The sequence below is a fragment of the Bufo gargarizans genome, chromosome 4, assembly GCF_014858855.1.
Source record: "Bufo gargarizans isolate SCDJY-AF-19 chromosome 4, ASM1485885v1, whole genome shotgun sequence".
Taxonomy (NCBI): domain Eukaryota; kingdom Metazoa; phylum Chordata; class Amphibia; order Anura; family Bufonidae; genus Bufo; species Bufo gargarizans.
The window spans coordinates 189010153-189030356 of NC_058083.1; the positions used below are offsets into that span (position 1 = coordinate 189010153).

Consider the following 20204-nt stretch of genomic DNA (forward strand, 5'->3'; position numbering starts at 1 on the left):
AATCTTGGTAACATTATTTTTAATTTTCCATGTCACTATCTATGCTTACAACAAATCCTAAAGTGACACAGTTTTTGCTCTGCCCAGTAGACCTTATAATAAGTGCCACTTATTGGTCTGCACAGATTGCTTCAATTCAGTGATCTCCTTATCAATACAGACAGGATTCGGCTACATGCACATGAACGCTTTGTTTCCGAGTCCGTTCCGTTTTCTTTTTGCGGATAAGAGGCGGATCCATTCATTTCAATGAGTCCGCAAAAAAAGTGTGCTGTCCGCATCAGTATGTCCATTCCGTAGCCCCGCAAAAAAAAATGGAACATTTCCTATTCTTGTCCGTTTTTAGGCATTGTTACAATGGATCCGCAAAAAAAAAAAAAAAGAAGGATGTCATACAGATGTCATCCTTTTTTTTTTTGCGAAACAAAACACATACGGTCGTGTGCATGTCGCCTTAGAATGACAGATATCACCTATATATACATAACTGCTATGGATCCACTGATTACAGATCAAGACAGATCAGTGGTAATGTGGAACTACTGTGCCAGGTAACCAGTTTAATATTGGGCCAAACCCTAAGGGCATTATTGTGGCGCCACCCTGGTATTCAACCTTTAACCCCTATACAGGGATGTGGACCTCGCCGCGGGTTAGCGACCAAACCACTACCTCCTGGGATGGTCCCAGTGTATATGGTAGCTGACCCTAGGACTCAGGAACATCGGTAGAATCAGGAAACGCATAAAACCACAGGCACAGTTTGAACAGGAACTAAGACTAAGGCCTAGTTCACACGATCTTTTTTTTGCGAGTGTACGGGCCTTTTTTTGTGTTACGTATACGGAACCATTTATTTCAATGGTTCAGCATTAAAAACGGAATGTGTTCCGTAAGCATTCCGTTTCTGTATTTCCGTTCCGTAGAAAGATAGAACATGTCCTATTATTCCCCGCAAATCACGTTCCATGGCTCCTTTCAAGTCAATGAGTCCACAAAAAAAAGGAACACATACGGCAATGCATCCGTATGTCTTCCATATCCGTTCCGTTTTTGCGGAACCATCTATTGAATATGTTTTGCCCAGCCCAATTTTTCTATGTAATTACTGTATACTGTATATGCCATACTGAAAAACGGAACGGAAAAACAGAACGGAAACACAACGGAACTCAAAGACGGAATAAAGGATCCGTGAAAAACGGACCGCAAAAAACTATAAAAGCCATACGTTCGTGTGAACTTGGCCTAAAACACAGGTCTCTGGAACACCACAACATGCAGACTGGAACAAGAGCAGAAACACCAGACTAGATGACAAAACATGAACAGAACTGAATTGAGACCAAACAAGCAAGGTACAGATAGACCACGGCAGGTACACAGACAGGGTAAGGGCAGACACAGATCAGACATACAGACTGGTAAGGACTGGACAGAGAACAGAGGAATAGAAGCAGATACAGGAACTATTGCTGTTACTCAGCCAAGGGGTAGGATACACAGACTGAACATATAGCTGATTCGTATATATATAGTAGCTCACCCCTCCTGATATCATGAACAGGTGCTCACACTAAATGCGGTTCACCCCAACCACACAAGAGAATTAAATAGTTATATAGTATATAGTGGGCACTCAATACCTGTAGCTACATGTAGGGTACAACACATTTATTTAATAACATTATACAATATTCATATATATAACTCAATAAAATTGTAGAAAAATGGCAATTGATATACTCATAAAAGTTGCAATTAATATACTCCTAAAAATTCATATCCTGTGTTAAAAGTTCATGAATCAGAATCCATATGCTGTATTAAAAAATTATTTTGAAAAATTTGCCACATCAATTGGCGATGTAAAACAGTATTAAATTGTTATGCAGTTCATTTGATGTTCAATGTGCTGTATACCAATACTGGTACGGATATACGGGGTAATGTTATTTCCAGGGATGATATATGCAGTATATTGATGGTACTTACTGCGTTAGTCCACTCTTTTTGTATCCCTGACCGTAATGGCGTCCCACTACGGATCAGGTCACTCACCCCTCTTCTTATGCGCTATGGCGTATATCGCTCCACAATTCGTCCCGATAGCGATAGCGGATGAGATCCCAGCATTAAGAAGAAACTGTACAGCATCTCAAAAAGTCATTGTCAGTACTCCACAAGGACTGTCTCGAAAAAAACTGCGCACAGTACCTGCGAGTGATTGCCCGTAACAGAGGTTTGTACCGCCTCTGGAACTAAGCATAGATCACGTGACAACTTTTCTAAGCTCCGATCACGTGACACTACACGTGGAGCGCTGAATACAAGCAGGAAGAACGCCATTGAATAAACGTGGAAACTGACATCGGGACGAATTGTGGAGCGATATACGCCATAGCGCATAAGAAGAGGGGTGAGTGACCTGATCTGTAGTGGGACGCCATTACGGTCAGGGATACAAAAAGAGTGGACTAACGCAGTAAGTACCATCAATATACTGCATATATCATCCCTGGAAATAACATTACCCTGTATATCCGTACCAGTATTGGTATACAGCACATTGAACATCAAATGAACTGCATAACAATTTAATACTGTTTTACATCGCCAATTGATGTGGCAAATTTTCAAAGGAATTTTTTAATACAGCATATGGATTCTGATTCATGAACTTTTAACACAGGATATGAATTTTTAGGAGTATATTAATTGCAACTTTTATGAACATATAGCTGACCTTATGAGCCCAAGACAATTACAGGTGCACACGACCAGAAAGAGGGATTAAAGGGGTTCTAGTAACAATTGGCCACTTTTTTCAAACTCGCCTGTTTTTGGGCCATAAAATTAGACAGGCGTATTTAATTAGGCTGTGTTTGTTTTGCTGAGCATTTATTAAAAGTCGCACAAACTGGTTCATATTCACTTAGACTGGGGGGGGGGGGGGAATTGCATGCCTTCAGGAAGCTGCGATTTTTTTATGCAAGAATAGTTGCAACTCACCACTAAAAACAGACGAAGAAAAGTATGCTAGCCCTGAGGTAGAGTAGAACAGTTTTTGCGACAAATTTAGGTGCAAAAAAAGGCGACCCTACATAAAAAAGATCACAAAAAGTCACAAAAGTTAGAAAACTTCTCAATAAGTCTAAAAAAATGTAAATAGGCGAACGAGGCACAACCCCCCCCCCCCCCCAAAAGAAAAAAAAACAGGCACAATTTCAATAATAAATGTGAATAAAAAAATAAGACTGTCTAGAACAGCTTTACTTTGACTGAAAAAAGGTGCAAACACTTTAGTAAATGTGCCCCGATGTGTTTGTGGGATGATTATATGGCACTTACTAATATAGTCTTTGTTAAAATTCTGCACCATTTTCTATATTTCATAAGGTATGCCCACTAGTTTACAAAGTCTTTTGTGCTGTCCACACACAGAGGTCCATAAGATGGCCGCTGATGGAGGGTCATGGGACCAGGCAAATCACCTCTATGTGATGGTTCCTCCATTCAAAAATATTTGAATGAAGGAGACATCGCAGGGAGGGGATCAGCCCGGTCACATGACTATGTTAGTAAGTGCCATATAATCTTCTTACAAACACATTGATCAACAGTAGCCAGAAAGCGGGCAACCCCTTTAACCTCTACATGGAACACAGAAAACACAACAGAAGCTTACTGCATAAGTTGGAGCACACTCCTGCCATGATTTGCCGCTCTTCACTTCACAGGAACTTTCATATGTTTCATACTCAACAAAATGATGAATTTGACCATCTCCTTCATTCTTAAAGGAAAGGGAAATTTAAGGTGTAAAAATAACATTTCATATTAAACGTTGATATTCATTTATCATTTTTAAAATGTGCATATTATTATTATCTTATCTCCTAAGACCTAGAGTAAGAGACATGGCCGTGAGCAGGTAGACACCATCTGTGTTATAAAACAAACCAGAGAGCAAGTGACAAGTACAATAAGCAATTGGTCAAGTATGAAGTTCTCCAAAAGTGGTCAACTGGGGAAGTTGTTTAACCCCTTACTGCACATGAACAAAACTGTACATCCAGATTGCATGTAACTTGCTGAAATCAGATGTACAGTACAGCTTCGTCCAAACTATTAGGCTAGGCTCACATCACGTTTTTCCTATACGTTAATTGGATACCTCAGACTGATGCCATACAGTGGCATCTGTCACCATAGAGTTCCATTGTAAAAAAAAAACATATAATTTTTTTTTTTTTTACCGGACTCTACTCTACTTTTTCCCCCAAAATATATGTCAAACGGATGAGTAAAACGCGATGTGAACTAAGCCTTAGCTGGGGCTGTGACTCTATAAAGTGTCACAGCCCCGGAGTCTCTGCAATCAGAGTGGTCCCTTGCTGGCAATCGCTCTGATTGGTTAGTCTGTACAGACTAACCAATCAGAGAGTAGCTGCTCTAATTCTTCCTGTTTCAGACTCTCATCTCCACTCTGGAGATCAGAGCCTGAAATCAGGTATACCTCTGAAGCCCCCATTCTCCCACGATGCTCCCTGCAGCCCTCCGTGAAGTCCCCGTTCTGTGTGGCTGTATTGTATGTAGATGGCAACAACTCAGGAATGGAGCCACCGCCTTCAGCTGCAGGTGTCAGCTGTAACATACAGCTGACACTTTGCAACAACGGCCGAGGTTGGTGCCAGCCATTTAACCCTTTACATGCCACGGTCAGTAGCGACCACTGATGTAACGGGTTAACAGAGGGAGCCCCCATCAGGCCGCCGCTTACAAAGTCATCCAGGCTTGCCATGTACCAAAGTCTAACAGATCCTGCCCAGAGCCAGGGTCTGATCAGGCTTAATGTCAGTGTAAGGGCTCATGCACATGACAATTGTTTTTGTCCGTATCCAATGCAGATTGGATGCGGACCCGTTTAATTTAATGGGGCCGCAAAAGACGCCGTCCGCATCTGTATGTGCATTCCGTGGACCCGCAAAAAAATAGAACATGTTCTATTCTTGTCCGTTTTATGGACAAGGATATGACATTTCTATAGATGGCAAAATGCGGAACGAACACAGCCGGTATCCATGTTTTGCGTATCAATTTGTGGACAGAAATACAAAAATGCATATGGCCATTGTAGGAAGGTGCAAGGGTCCGTCATTGACAAATGTATGTGTCACCAAGATTCCTGGCCCGCTGAGTATACTGCCCGAAAAGTAGGCATAGTGTGCATCCATGGAGACTTAAAGGACTATCCCACCGCCCTGGTGTCACTATCCGTGGTGGCCGGCACGTGAACTCATGAGGTGGCTGTCGCCACAAAGTTGCACTATGAACTAATAATTGGGAGAGACTTCCCCGGTTACCCGACACTATGGCCGGATACGAAAGTTACTGATACCCGTGAGACAGATGTGACCCTAGCAGAGTGGCACAGCTCAGGGGGGAGACCAGCACCCTGGGAACCTGAGTCTGAAGGGCCAGTGGTAGGGGTGACCCCCACTTTGGTGGAAGAGGGGGTAGATAACCCCACTAAGTGTGATGGTGGGAGACGTGGAGGATTTGCCCCCGGGTCCGGAATTGGCAGACCTCAATGTCTCCGGGGATAATTTTGGTACCACCCAACCCTATCCCGAGCCTGGGAAAATGTATTAACCACAACAACCAGGGGCAGAGTCGGTGTTCCCCCCGTTTTGTGGTTCATCAGGAGATGTTGTACCGGGTAAACCAGCTGCGAGGTGAATCCATTGAACAGTTGGTGGTGCCCCAGGCTTATCGCAAACTCGGGGGTCATCTGGGAATGCAGAAGATACAGGACCGGATACTACAACGGTTTTATTGGTCCAGTGTGTTTAGGGAGGTGGAAGAATTCGGTAAATCTTGCCCGACCTGCCAGGCAACAAGCTCCCAACACCTTTTTCGCAGTCCTTTGGTACCTCTCCCGATCATCGAGGTGCCGTTTGAGCGAATCGCTATGGACCTCGTAGACCCAGTACCGAAGTCTGCTAGAGGACACCAACACATCTTGGTTGTCCTGGACTATGCCACTCGGTACCCGGAGGCAGTGCCACTGCGACATACATCAGCGAAGCTTATAGCTAAGGAGCTAATGGAGTGGGGCTACCTAAAGAGGTTCTGATTGACCAGGGGACCCCTTTTATGTCCAAGGTCATGAGGGAGCTCTGTAAGTTGCTGCATATCAGACAGTCTGGTAAAAAGGTTTAAAAAAAACCTCTAAAAACTATGTTAAAAAGGGTGGTGTCTAAAGATGGGAAGGATTGGGACCTTCTTCTGCCCTATCTCATGTTCGCAGTGCGAGAGGTACCTCAGGCTTCTACTGGGTTCTCGCCCTTCGAATTGCTTTATGGCAGACATCTTCATGGTCTGTTGGATGTGGCCAAAGAGGCGTGTGAACAGCAACCCACTCCGCATAAAAATGTCCTGGAGTATGTTGTCAAGATGCAACAGTGGATAGAGACCGTTTTACCTTTTGTCAGGGAGCATATGGAGGCCGCTCAGCGTGCCCAGAGTCGGATTTATAATCGGCAGGCTCGGGTCCGGAACTTTAACCCTGGTGACTGGGTTTTGGTTCTGGTACCGACCATGGAAAGTAAGTTCCTGGCTAGATGGCAGGGGTCCTATGAGGTACTCGAGAGAGTTGGAGAGGTAAATTAAAAGGTACACCAGCCAGGGCAGCGGAAGCCAGAGCAGGTTTACCATATTAATTTACTTAAACCTTGGAAAGATAGGGGGACCTGTACTGAAGACAGCCCGCAGCCGGGTTTTGTAGGGGAAGAGGTTCCGGCTCCTATGTTTGATGCAAGGGAGGCGGTTGCCACAGTAAAAATTTCTGACAGCCTGTCCTCTAAACAGGCTCAGGAGACCAGGGAGTTCGTTAGTCAGAACACTGAATCACGCAATCCAGCATGACATTGTCACTGAGCCTCAGGCAAAAGTCCGGTTAAAGCCATACCGGGTACCCGAGGCTCGGCGACAAGCCATCTCGGAGGAAGTGCAGCTCTTGCTGCGGCTAGACATTATCGAGGAGTCAGTCCTATAGTCTTAATACCCAAACAGGACGGGATGTTATGGTTTTGTAATGATTTTCGTAAGCTGAACGAAATATTTAAATTCGATGCATATCCCATGCCTTGGGTGGGTGAGCTTATTTAAAGGTTAGGCCAAGCCCGGTATTTTTCTGTTTTGGACCTCACCAAAGTACCCTTGACGGAGGCTGCGAAAGAGAAAACTGCCTTCATTACGCCAGAGGGGCTGTACCAATATAAGGTGTTACCCTTCGGCCTGTATGGCGCCCCTGCCACTTTTCAACGTCTAATGGACATTGTGCTTCGTCCACATCGGCGATACGCCTCGTCTTATCTGGAAGATATTGTCATTCACAGCACCAACTGGGAAAGTCACCTGCCCAAAGTACAGGCCGTAGTGGACTCCCTTCGAAAGGCTTGTCTAACAGCTAACCCCAAAAAATGTGGGATAGGGTTAGAGGAGACCAAATACCTAGGGTATGTCATTGGGCATGGAGTCATCAAACCCCAAGCAAACAAAATAGAGGCGATAAGGAATTGGCCCCGACCTGTCACCTCTCGGCAAGTAAAGTAATTCCTGGGAATGGTGAGCTATTATATGAGGTTCGTTCCCCATTTTGCCATTTTAGCAGCTCCATTGACAAGGATCTTGAAGGGACAGAAGTCCGTGGTTATCCGCTGGAATGACCAGGCGGAAGAGGCTTTCTCCGCTTTGAAGTTGGCCCTGTGTGGGTCCTCGGTTTTGGTAACGCCTGACTTCAAAAGGGAGTTTATGATACAGACCTATGCCTCCGAAGTAGGCCTTGGTGCTGTACTGTCTCAGGAAGTCAACGGGGAGGAGCATCCCGTTGTCTTCCTCAGCCGTAAGCTCACTCCAGCCGAGACTAGGTACAGTATAGTGGAGAGAGTGCCTGGCCATCAAGTGGGCACTCGAGTCTCTCCTCTATTATATGCTGGGGATAAAGTTCTGTCTGGTGACCGACCACTCCCCTCTCAAATGGATGAGCCAAGCTAAAGAGAGAAATGCTCGGACACCAGGTGGTTCTTGTCTTTACAAAACTTTAAGTTTTCCGTGGGACATAGGGCAGGCAGGTTACAGGGAAACACAGATGCCCTGTCCCACGTACACTGTCTGGCAAGTGTTTACCTCCTCATGGTTGAACAAAGGGGGAGGTATGTAGGAAGGTGCAAGGGTCCGTCATTGACGGAAGGTATGTGTCACCGAGATTCCTGGCCTCGGTGAGGTAAGAGCGGTAATTTTAAGTGTCAGCGGCAGTTAGTGCTGACTGACACTATTTGTTAGTTAGTATGGCTGTAGAGCCGATCTGGACCGTCTCTTATTGTGAGCAGCCAAAGTTCAGGGTGGGTGGCTGCTCCCCACGCTCCAGGATGGGTTTTGCCTGGGATATAAAAACCCAGCCAGCAGTCTCAGCTGAGTGGATTATCCTCCACTTCACAGTGAAGCTGTGGAGACGCTGTGGTTTTGGGAGCTCTCTGTGCTGAGGTCTGAAGGCCATGTATCAGGCAAGCAGGCTGCCTTACAGCCTGCAAGTGGACTTTCTGAGGCTGAGCATTCAGCCGGGTGTGAACTAACACCCAGGATACCAGATGAATGTTCTTTTGTTTTTTTTCTGTGTGAACAAGCACCAAGCCTGAAAAGAGACTGTTCTGTTATACACTACGTGCAGAATTATTAGGCAAATGAGTATTTTGACCACATCATTCTCTTTATGCATGTTGTCTTACTCCAAGCTGTATAGGCTCGAAAGCCTACTACCAATTAAGCATATTAGGTGATGTGCATCTCTGTAATGAGAAGGGGTGTGGTCTAATGACATCAACACCCTATATCAGGTGTGCATAATTATTAGGCAACTTCCTTTCCTTTGGCAAAATGGGTCAAAAGAAGGACTTGACAGGCTCAGAAAAGTCAAAAATAGTGAGATATCTTGCAGAGGGATGCAGCACTCTAAAAATTGCAAAGCTTCTGAAGCGTGATCATCGAACAATCAAGCGTTTCATTCAAAATAGTCAACAGGGTCGCAAGAAGCGTGTGGAAAAACCAAGGCGCAAAATAACTGCCCATGAACTGAGAAAAGTCAAGCGTGCAGCTGCCAAGATAACATTTGCCACCAGTTTGGCCATATTTCAGAGCTACAACATCACTGGAGTGCCCAAAAGCACAAGGTGTGCAATACTCAGAGACATGGCCAAGGTAAGAAAGGCTGAAAGACGACCACCACTGAACAAGACACACAAGCTGAAACGTCAAGACTGGGCCAAGAAATATCTCAAGACTGATTTTTCTAAGGTTTTATGGACTGATGAAATGAGAGTGAGTCTTGATGGGCCAGATGGCTGGATTGGTAAAGGGCAGAGAGCTCCAGTCCGACTCAGACGCCAGCAAGGTGGAGGTGGAGTACTGGCAGGGGCGTAGCTATAGGGGGTGCAGAGGTAGCGATCGCTACCGGGCCCAGGAGCCTGAGGGGGCCCAAAGACCCTTGTGTCGCCTAAGATACCTGTATCATAGAAAGTGCATGCTGGTCAAGTTACACCTCTGACTGGGGGGAAGGGGGTTAGGTCAAGAATTAGGCATGGGGGGGGGGGATACATTTTTTCCTTAGGCAGCATGAAGGTTATGTGCTTCCCTGCCCCTGGCCAGAAAGCACTGATGGAAGGGGGCCCAAGCTGAACTCTTGCACCAGGGCCCATGAGCCTTTAGCTACGCACCTGAGTACTGGTTTGAGCTGGTATCATCAAAGATGAGCTTGTGGGGCCTTTTTGGGTTGAGGATGGAGTCAAGCTCAACTCCCAGTCCTACTGCCAGTTTCTGGAAGACACCTTCTTCAAGCAGTGGTACAGGAAGAAGTCTGCAAGGTAAGAAAAACATGATTTTCATGCAGGACAATGCTCCATCACATGCGTCCAAGTACTCCACAACGTGGCTGGCAAGAAAGGGTATAAAAGAAGAAAATCTAATGACATGGCCTCCTTGTTCACCTGATCTGAACCCCATTGAGAACCTGTGGTCCATCATCAAATGTGAGATTTACAAGGAGGGAAAACAGTACACCTCTCTGAACAGTGTCTGGAAGGCTGTGGTTGCTGCTGCACGCAATGTTGATGGTGAACAGATCAAAACACTGACAGAATCCATGGATGGCAGGCTTTTGAGTGTCCTTGCAAAGAAAGGTGGCTATATTGGTCACTGATTTGTTTTTGTTTTGTTTTTGAATGTCAGAAATGTATATTTGTGAATGTTGAGATGTTATATTGGTTTCACTGGTAAAAATAAATAATTGAAATGGGTATATACAGGTCGTTCTAAAAAAAATTAGCATATTGTGATAAAGTTCATTATTTTCTGTAATGTACTGATAAACATTAGACTTTCATATATTTTAGATTCATTACACACCAACTGAAGTAGTTCAAGCCTTTTATTGTTTTAATATTGATGATTTTGGCATACAGCTCATGAAAACCCAAATTTCCTATCTAAAAAATTAGCATATTTCATCCGACCAATAAAAGAAAAGTGTTTTTAATACAAAAAAAGTCAACCTTCAAATAATTATGTTCAGTTATGTACTCAATACTTGGTCGGGAATCCTTTTGCAGAAATGACTGCTTCAATGCGGCGTGGCATGGAGGCAATCAGCCTGTGGCACTGCTGAGGTGTTATGGAGGCCCAGGATAGCGGCCTTAAGCTCATCCAGAGTGTTGGGTCTTGTGTCTCTCAACTTTCTCTTCCCAATATCCCACAGATTCTCTATGGGGTTCATGTCAGGAGAGTTGGCAGGCCAATTGAGCACAGTAATACCATGGTCAGTAAACCATTTACCAGTGGTTTTGGCACTGTGAGCAGGTGTCAGGTCGTGCTGAAAAATGAAATCTTCATCTCCATAAAGCTTTTCAGCAGATGGAAGCATGAAGTGCTCCAAAATCTCCTGATAGCTAGCTGCATTGACCCTGCCCTTGATAAAACACAGTGGACCAACACCAGCAGCTGACATGGCACCCCAGACCATCACTGACTGTGGGTATTTGACACTGGACTTCAGGCATTTGGGCATTTCCCTCTCCCCAGTCTTCCTCCAGACTCTGGCACCTTGATTTCTGAATGACATGCAAAATTTGCTTTCATCCGAAAAAAGTACTTTGGACCACTGAGCAACAGTCCAGTGCTGCTTCTCTGTAGCCCAGGTCAGGCGCTTCTGCCGCTGTTTCTGGTTCAAAAGTGGCTTGACCTGGGGAATGCGGCACCTGTAGCCCATTTCCTGCACACGCCTGTACACGGTGGCTCTGGATGTTTCTACTCCAGACTCAGTCCACTGCTTCCGCAGGTCCCCCAAGGTCTGGAGTCAGTCCTTCTCCACAATCTTCCTCAGGGTCCGGTCACCTCTTCTCGTTGTGCAGCGTTTTCTGCCACACTTTTTCCTTCCCACAGACTTCCCACTGAGGTGCCTTGATACAGCACTCTGGGAACAGCCTATTCGTTCTGAAATTTCTTTCTGTGTCTTACCCTCTTGCTTGAGGGTGTCAATGATGGCCTTCTGGACAGCAGTCAGGTCGGCAGTCTTACCCATGATTGCGGTTTTGAGTAATGAACCAGGCTGGGAGTTTTTAAAAGCCTCAGGAATCTTTTGCAGGTGTTTAGAGTTAATTAGTTGATTCAGATGATTAGGTTAATAGCTCGTTTAGAGAACCTTTTCATGATATGCTAATTTTTTTAGATAGGAATTTGGGGTTTTCATGAGCTGTATGCCAAAATCATCAATATTAAAACAATAAAAGGCTTGAACTACTTCAGTTGGTGTGTAATAAATCTAAAATATATGAAAGTCTAATGTTTATCAGTACATTACAGAAAATAATGAACTTTATCACAATATGCTAATTTTTTTTAAAAGGACCTGTATTTGTTTTTTGTTAAGTTGCCTAATAATTATGTACAGTAATAGTCACCTGCACACACAGATATCCCCCTAAAATAGCTAAAACTAAAAACAAACTAAAAACTACTTCCAAAAATATTCAGCTTTGATATTAATGAGTTTTTTGGGTTCATTGAGAACATGGTTGTTGTTCAATAATAAAATTAATCCTCAAAAATACAACTTGCCTAATAATTCTGCTCTCCCTGTAGTATGAGTGTGAATAAACACTGAAGATTGATTTAAAACCTGGTCCATTGCCTCTATATTGTGTCTGCTAACCTGCCTACCAGAGCGAATCCCCACACTGTGTACATGACATGAGCACTAAAACTGACAGTGCTATACTCTGCAATAGATGAGTATTGCAGAGTATAGTACAACCATCAGCCTCACTGGATCTTCAAGATCCAAGTGGGGCTTGAAAAAAAAAAATGTAAAAAATAAAGAAATTTTAAAAATAGTAAAAAAATAATCCTGTAAAAAAATAGCTTTTCCCATATCTGCTCATTTATAATTGATTAAAAAATAAAATAAATGTCATATCATATATAGCACGTGGAGAACCACAATTTTTTTTTTAAACAATGACGAATTGCACACCTCATCTCTGAAAAAATTAAATAAAGTAATCGAAAAAGTCATATGTACCCCAAAATGGTACCAATAAAAACCACATCTTGTCCCACAAAAAAAAAAAGGCCTCACATAGATCAGTCAAAAAAAATATTAATTGGGCAGCATGGTAGCTTAGTGGTTAGCGCTGGGGTCCTGGGTTTGATTCCAACCAAGGACAACATCTGCATGGAGTGTGGACTGTGTGGGTCCCTGTGTTTGCGTGCGTTTCCTCTCGATACTCCGGTTTCCTCCCACACTCCAAAAGACATACTGATAGGGAACTTCGATTGTGAGCCCCGTTTGGGACAGCCCGATGCTAATATCTGCAAAGCTCTGCGGAATATCTCAGCGCTATATGTGTATAAAATAAATAAAAAAGATTACAGCAAAAAAATCCAGGTACGACTCCTTCCATTCTGAATGCTACCATGTCCCCAAACAGCAGTCTACGACCAAATATGGGGTGTTGCCATATTCAGGAAAATGCATAACAACTTGTGGGGTTCATTTTCTTCTGTTACCCCTTGTGAAAATTAAACATTTGGGTATAAAACAACATTTTATTGTAAAAAATTAAATTTTTTTCATTTTCACAGTCAAGTGTCTAAATTCTTTGATACACCTATTGAGTCATAGCACTCATTGCACTCCTCAATAAATTCCTTGAGGGGTTTAGTTTCCAAAATGAGGTTATTTTTTGGGAGTTTCCACTGTGGGGGTATCTCAGGGTCTCTTGAAATGCAATATGGTGCCCAAAAACCATTTCAGGAAAAACTGCCCTCCAAAACAATATTGCGCGCCTTTCCTTCTGTGCCCTGCTGAGAGCCCATACAGCAGTTTACGACCACATAAGGGGTATTTCTGCAAACTGCAGAACCAGGGTAATTAATATTGAGGTTTGTTTTGCTGTTAACCCTTGCTGTGCTACAGAAAAAAAAATTATAATGGAAAATCTGCACACAAAAAAATAAATGTTTAAACTTCATCTCCATTTTGGCCACTTTTAGATGAGTGAGTTGTACACTCCAGACTCGGACAGTGAGTATAAGACAGCTCCCATCCTGAACTTCCAGCACTGCCGGGGTCGCATAGCATTATATTGATTTATGATGCTATGAAACACTTAGAGGTCTGGAATGTATTTTATAACACTGACATAATACTGTCAGTGTTATCCAATGCATCCCAGAACTGTAAGAGTTACATAGCATCATAAATCAATACAATGCTATGTGACCCCGGCAGTGCTGTAAGTGGTCTTTCCTTTAATTCCTGTATAACAGCTAAAGGGTTAACAAAGTTTCATAAATTAGTTTTGAATAATTTGAAGGGTGTACAGTAGTTTCTAAAATTGGGTTATTTCTATTATGTCAGCTCCTTAAGGTGACTTCATAAGTAACTGAATTAGTTATTATAGTGGGTTTTGAAAATTTTCTTCAACATTTAACCACTTCCCACCTGGGCCATTTGCCCCCTTTCCTGACCAAGCTTAAAGGGGTTGTCCGGGTTCAGAGCTGAACCCGGACATACCCTTATTTTCACCCCGGCAGCCCTCCTGAGCCTGGCATCGGAGCATCTCATGCTCCGATGCGCTCCCGTGCCCTGCGCTAGATCGCGCAGGGCACAGGCTCTTGTGTTTTCAATAACACACTGCCGGGCGGTAACTTCCGCCCGGCAGTGTGTTCGGTGACGTCACCGGCTCTGAGGGGCGGGCTTTAGCTCTGCCCTAGCCGTTTTACTGGCTAGGGCAGAGCCAAATCCCGCCCATCAGTGCCGGTGACGTCACCGGGCTGCCTGTCAGCCCCATAGAGAGCCCCGGTACATCACCGGAACTCAGAAAAATGCCTTTGCCCTGCGCGATTTAGCGCAGGGCAAAGGAGAGCATCAGAGCATGAACTGCTCCGATGCTCATGTCAGGGGGGCTGCCGGGGTGAAAATGGAGGGATGTCCAGGTTCAGCTCTGAACCTGGACAACCCCTTTAATTTTGCAAAACTGACATATCTCACTTTATGTGGTAATAACTTTGGAACGCCTTTACTTATCCAAGTCATTCAGAGATTGTTTTCTCGTGACACATTGTACTTCATGATAGTCATAAATTTGAGTCAATATATTTCACCCTTATTTATGAAAAAAATCCCAAATTTACCAAACATTTAGAAAAATTCTAAATTTTCTAAATTTCTATTTCTCTGCTTTTAAAACAGAAAGTGATACCTCCTAAAATATTTATTACTTAATATTCCCCATATGTCTACTTTATGTTGGCATCATTTTGGAAATGTCATTTTATTTTTTTAGGACGTTAGAAGGCTTAGAAGTTTAGAAGCAATTCTTCAAATTTTTAAGAAAATTGCCAAAACCCACTTTTTAAGGACCAGTTTAGGTCTGAAGTCACTTTGTGGGGACTACATAGTGGATACCCCCATAAATGACCCCATTGTAGAAACTACACCCCTCAAGTTACTTAAAACCGATTTTACTAACTTTGTTAACCCTTTAGGCGTTCCACAAGAATTATAGGAAAATGGAGATCAAATTTTTAAATTTCACTTTTTGGGCAGATTTTCAAATTTAATCCAATTTTTTCTTTAACACATCGATGGTTAACAGCCAAAAAACCCTCAATATTTATTACTCAGATTCTGCGGTTTACAGAAACACCCCACATGTGGTCATAAACTGCTGTATGGGCACACGGCAGGGCGCAGAAGAAAAGGAACTCCACATGGTTTTTAGATGCCATGTCCCATTTGAAGCCCCCTGATGCACCCTTACAGTAGAAACTCCCAAGAAGTGATCCCATTTTGGAAACTAGGAGATAAGGTGCCAGTTTTATTGGTACTATTTTTGGGTACATATGATTTATTTGATCATTCATTATAACACGTTATGGGGCAAGGTAACCACAAAATTGGTTGTTTTAGCACAGATTTTATTTATTTATTTTTACAGCGTTCACCTGAGGGGTTTGGTCAAGTGACATTTTTATAGAGCAGATTGTTACGGAGGTGGCGATACCTAATATGTATACTTTTTCTTATTAATTAAAGTTTTACACAATAATAGCATTTTTGAAACAAAAAAAATTCTGTTTTAATGTGTCCATGTTCTGAGAGCTATAGTTTTTTTTTATTTTTCGAGAAATTTTGTAGGGGCTCATTTTTTGTGGGATGAGGTGACGGTTTCACTGGTACCATTTTGTGGGACATACGCCTTTTTGATCACTTGGTGTTGCACTTTTTGTGATGTAAGGTGATAATAATTGCTTGCTTTGACACAGTTTTTTTTTTTTTTTACGGTGTTCACCCGAGGGGTTAGGTCATGTGATATTTTTATAGAGCTGGTTTACCTAATATGTATACTTTTTTATTTATTTCACTTTAACGCAATAATAGCATTTTTTAAACCAAAACATGATGCTTTAGTGTCTCCATGTTCTAAGAGCTATATTTTTTTTTTTTTTTAAGAGATTTTCTTATGTAGGGGCTCATTTTTTGTGGGATGAGGTGACGGTTTTATTGGTAAGATTTTGTAGGACATACGCCTTTGGTGTTGCACTTTTTGTGATGTAAGGTGACAAAAATGGCTTTTTTTGACAGTTATTTATTTTATTTTTTTATGGTGTTTATTGGACTGGGTCGATTATGTCATATATTTATAGAGCCGACCATCACGGACGCGGCAATACCAAATATTTTATTTTATTTTTTCTATTTTTAACATTTTCTTTTTATTCCTTACTTGGGTAATTTTTTTATTTTTACATGTGAAACCTTTTTTTATTTAATTTTTTTTTAACAGTTAAGGTCATACAAGACCTCTGGGGGACATTTACTTCACTTTTTCTTTTTCTTTTTTTTTCACTGTTGATTTTTCCTGTAACTGGAGAGAGGCTGTACAGCCTCAGTGCAGGGCTGATCGAGGTCTCGCAAAGACCTCACACAGCTCCTGCACTCTCCGGTCCTAACGGTCACATGACCGTCGGGCCGGAACAGAAAGCGCATAGCGGTGAGCGCTGTGTATGCAGCGATCCAGAAGGCAGGGACACCTGGGCACTGTCCCTGTCTTCTCTCTGGGTTGCCCTGCTGTCACTGAGAGCAGGCAACCCGATCAGCAGCTGCACGATTAGCATGCAGCTGCAGTTTCTGAACTGACGTTCTGGAACATCCATTCAGAAATAGAGAACCACCTGCCAGACGTTTATAGTCAACGTGCGGACGGGAGGTGGTTAAAAAATAGCTTCTAAAATTCTAAGCTTTCTAAATTCCTAAAAAAATGAAATGACATTTACAAAATGATGCCGACATAAAGTAGGCATATTGGGGGTCATTTATTAAGACTGGCATATTAGACGCCAGTTATAATAAAGCCCCTGTGCTGGCGGTGGATCAGCCAGAGTTATGAAGTGGCTCCAGCCCCTACATAACGTCGGCTCATCTAGCGCCACTTCTAAATGTAAGCCAGCTTCCTTGCTGTCTTACATTTAGACAATTTTTTATGCCTAAACCAGGTATAGAAAATGATGAATAAGATGGGTCTACCGGCCAGTCCCCTTCCCCGCCCACACAATTCCCACTTTTTTAGACCTGGTTTGAGCGGGGAGAAGTCACAGATTGAGGCGCAACTAACCGCTGTGCCACAATCTGCACCTGAAATGCGCCTAATGTAGGTGTTTTTCAGGTTAATATATTACCCACATGGTGAATGTAAAGTAATGACTATTTTATGTGGTAGCACTCTCCATCTTGAAAACAGAGAAATTCTAATTTCAAAAATTGCTAATTTTTAATCAAATTTTCTCTACATTTTTGGATCTCTCTGGTTACTCTGTAACCATGTACTATGCCAGGATTAGCTGAGCAGAGCGGGCTCCTGCTTCTGCCTGCTCCGCTAAGCTAAGAGAGCTGACATGCAGTTCTCTTAGCTTAGCGGAGCAGGCACAGGCAGGAGTCCGCTCAACTCAGATAATCCTGGCATAGTACATGGGTACAGGGTACCCATGTACTATGCCAGGAGTTAGTACCGTAATCCTCCGGGGAGCATGGGCAGGAGCAGCAATGTGCACTCCTGCCCATACTTCCTGCACTGCTGCTGCTCATTCATAAATTTCACAGTCCGTACTCCATACACCTCTGACTTGTAAGCAGTGTACGGAGAACTGAGTTTTAAGCGCACAGTGAATGGTGCGCTTTAAGGAAGTACAAGTATAAGAAAAATAAAACATTAATAAATAACGTATATTGGAAAAGTTTTTTTGTTTTTTTTAGGGCATTAGGAACATCATATAAAAATTTAATTCAAAGTTTTAAGGCCTAAACTGTCTGCAGATGCAAAGGCTTAAAGGGTTTTCTTTATACCTAGTATCTGATCGGTTGGGGAGCTACACCCAGAACAACTGCCGATAAGTTGTTTGAGGAGGCTGCAGCTCTCTATAAGAAAAAAACGAATACAGCTGAAATATCGTTAATAACCATCATTCTGAAGGAACATAGTAGCAACAATAATAATACATGACCTCTAGCAGTCAGTGATGTGACAAACATTTATATGCATGCATGCACATTTATATTCAATTCTTCTTTATAAATGCAGATGTTTACTATGCTAATCTAAGAATGATGATGGGAAAAGGGTTTGGTGCATGTCATAAACACAATGCAGGTCGTTAGCAAAGGCTTTACGCCTGTTTTTGGAATAAAAGTCACTCCTATCAGTTTTCTAATGCACGGATCTCACAGATGTGATACATTTATTAACAGGCCTGCTCCTCCGAATAAACTGGTTGCATCTTTTGCTTTTTACCTAGACTGCTGTGTGAAATGCCAGTTTTTAGTAAATGACCCCCATTGATGTAATAACAAATTATCAATTTCAGTTAAAATATCATTTACCGGTACATTTACCAACCTTTATTTTGGCGTCGGTAATTCTGTATAAAATAAACTGGTTCCCATCTTCTTTTTCATTATTGAAGGACTTCAGAGCCTCATCTACCGCATTGAACACAGTTTGGTCATTACAGTCGGCATCAATAACGGTGGCAGAGCCTAGGAGACAATGACAGCAGAGTAGAAGAATGGGCAGGAGCCTCATCACTGACACTGATTCCCCTAACCTGTGATTAGAGGGGATTAATCAGAAGATTGTAGGGATGTGTAGTCCAGGCAGTAGTGGGGAACTTAGAAATAACCTTCTACGATTCCAGAACAAGGTCTTGAACTTCGATGATAAATATTTCCCAACTTACACCTTGTAAATAGTTGTCAACCTTTGCACCAACAGACCTGTTCTTGTCTGTGTAACCCATGAGGGGATGTTATGCTACATTCACACGACAAACAGCCATTTAAAAGAGGCACACTGTCAGTTTTTCATGGACATTCTGCATCCACGTGTGCATTTATCTTCTGCCCGTTTGTCGATTATTTTAATGGGCAATTTGCTTTTGTTTTATATGGCCTTAAAAACAGCATGAAAAAGGATGAATGCTATTGATTATTTTTTTTGGGGGGGATATCCCAACCCCTGCAGTGCCCTGAGTATATTTTATACACCCCCATAGTGCCCCCAGTATAAATAATAACAACAATATTGCCCCCCAGTATCTATAATGCCCCCCCTATAGTACCCCCAGTGTTTATAATATAGTGGCCCCAGTATATATAAGGCCCACCCAAATGTGCCCTCCATTCTGCTGGGTACAAAAAAAAACGAAAAGCACCTCATTGACCTGCACTGGAGGGAGCAAGACCTGATGCTTCTAGCATTCTGACCTCACATGTGACGATTCTGCTGCATCCAGTGAAGAGTAAATGTTCCCTTGTGTGCAAGTGGATGCAGTATTTTTTCTTTTTTCCCTTGAAGGCACTTTTACCCATTTTTACCAGCTGTTAGACGTGTGCACTCCTGTCTAAACGGCCATTAAAAATGGCTCCATTGACTATCATGGGGGTCAGTCTCATGAAAATGCACAAATGTAGGACATTTCCTTTTTTTTGACAGCCATTATTCATTGGCCGTTAAAAAATGGCCATGTGGATAGCCCCATAGACTTCTATGGGTTCTGAAAATGGCTGTGTGACAGCTATTACAAAAACGGCCATCACATGGCCATTTTTCCCGTTCATGTAAATGTAGCTTTTAGTTCACAAATTTGAGTCAGTTCTGGGCATTTTTTACATTTTTATTCTCTGTTTAACATCTTTATTCTCATGCAAACAAAAATCCATGCTTTCAATTATAGCACATAAATGCTTAGCGCAGAATAGTGTTCCAAATGTGACTCATTATCTAGACCCCTCAGAGCAATGCAATGTGTGCGACAGTATTGAACAGTCACTACAACCCCAACATCCACTGTATTATTTTTAATATGACAGAAACAATGTTTGTACCGTAGGTAACATAGTAACATAGTACATAAGGCCGAAAAAAGACATTTGTCCATCCAGTTCGGCCTGTTATCCTGCAAGTTGATCCAGAGGAAGGCAAGAAAAAAAACCGACTCCAATCAGGCAATCAGAATAACTCCCCGGATCAACGACCCCTCTCTAGTAGCTATAGCCTGTAATATTATTAAGCTCCAGAAATACGTCCAGG

General features: G+C 42.6%; 1 protein-coding gene across 3 annotated transcripts in view; it reads right to left on the minus strand.

Annotated features, from left to right (window-relative positions):
• The window catches only part of LOC122934424 (T-kininogen 1-like), a 150761-nt gene extending 131961 nt beyond the window's left edge, over positions 1-18800 (minus strand). For 2 of the 3 annotated variants that reach the window (XM_044289879.1, XM_044289878.1), the window contains exons 1-2: positions 18513-18799; positions 3689-3796 (exon numbers count right to left, since the gene is read on the minus strand). In XM_044289879.1, coding sequence (XP_044145814.1) covers positions 3689-3796; positions 18513-18698 — 294 coding nt within the window. In that variant the 5' untranslated portion in view covers positions 18699-18799. Of the gene's footprint in view, positions 1-3688; positions 3797-18512 lie in introns of all 3 variants that reach the window. The other variant, XM_044289877.1, reaches the window with a different exon arrangement.
• Between the last annotated feature and the right edge of the window lie 1404 nt (positions 18801-20204).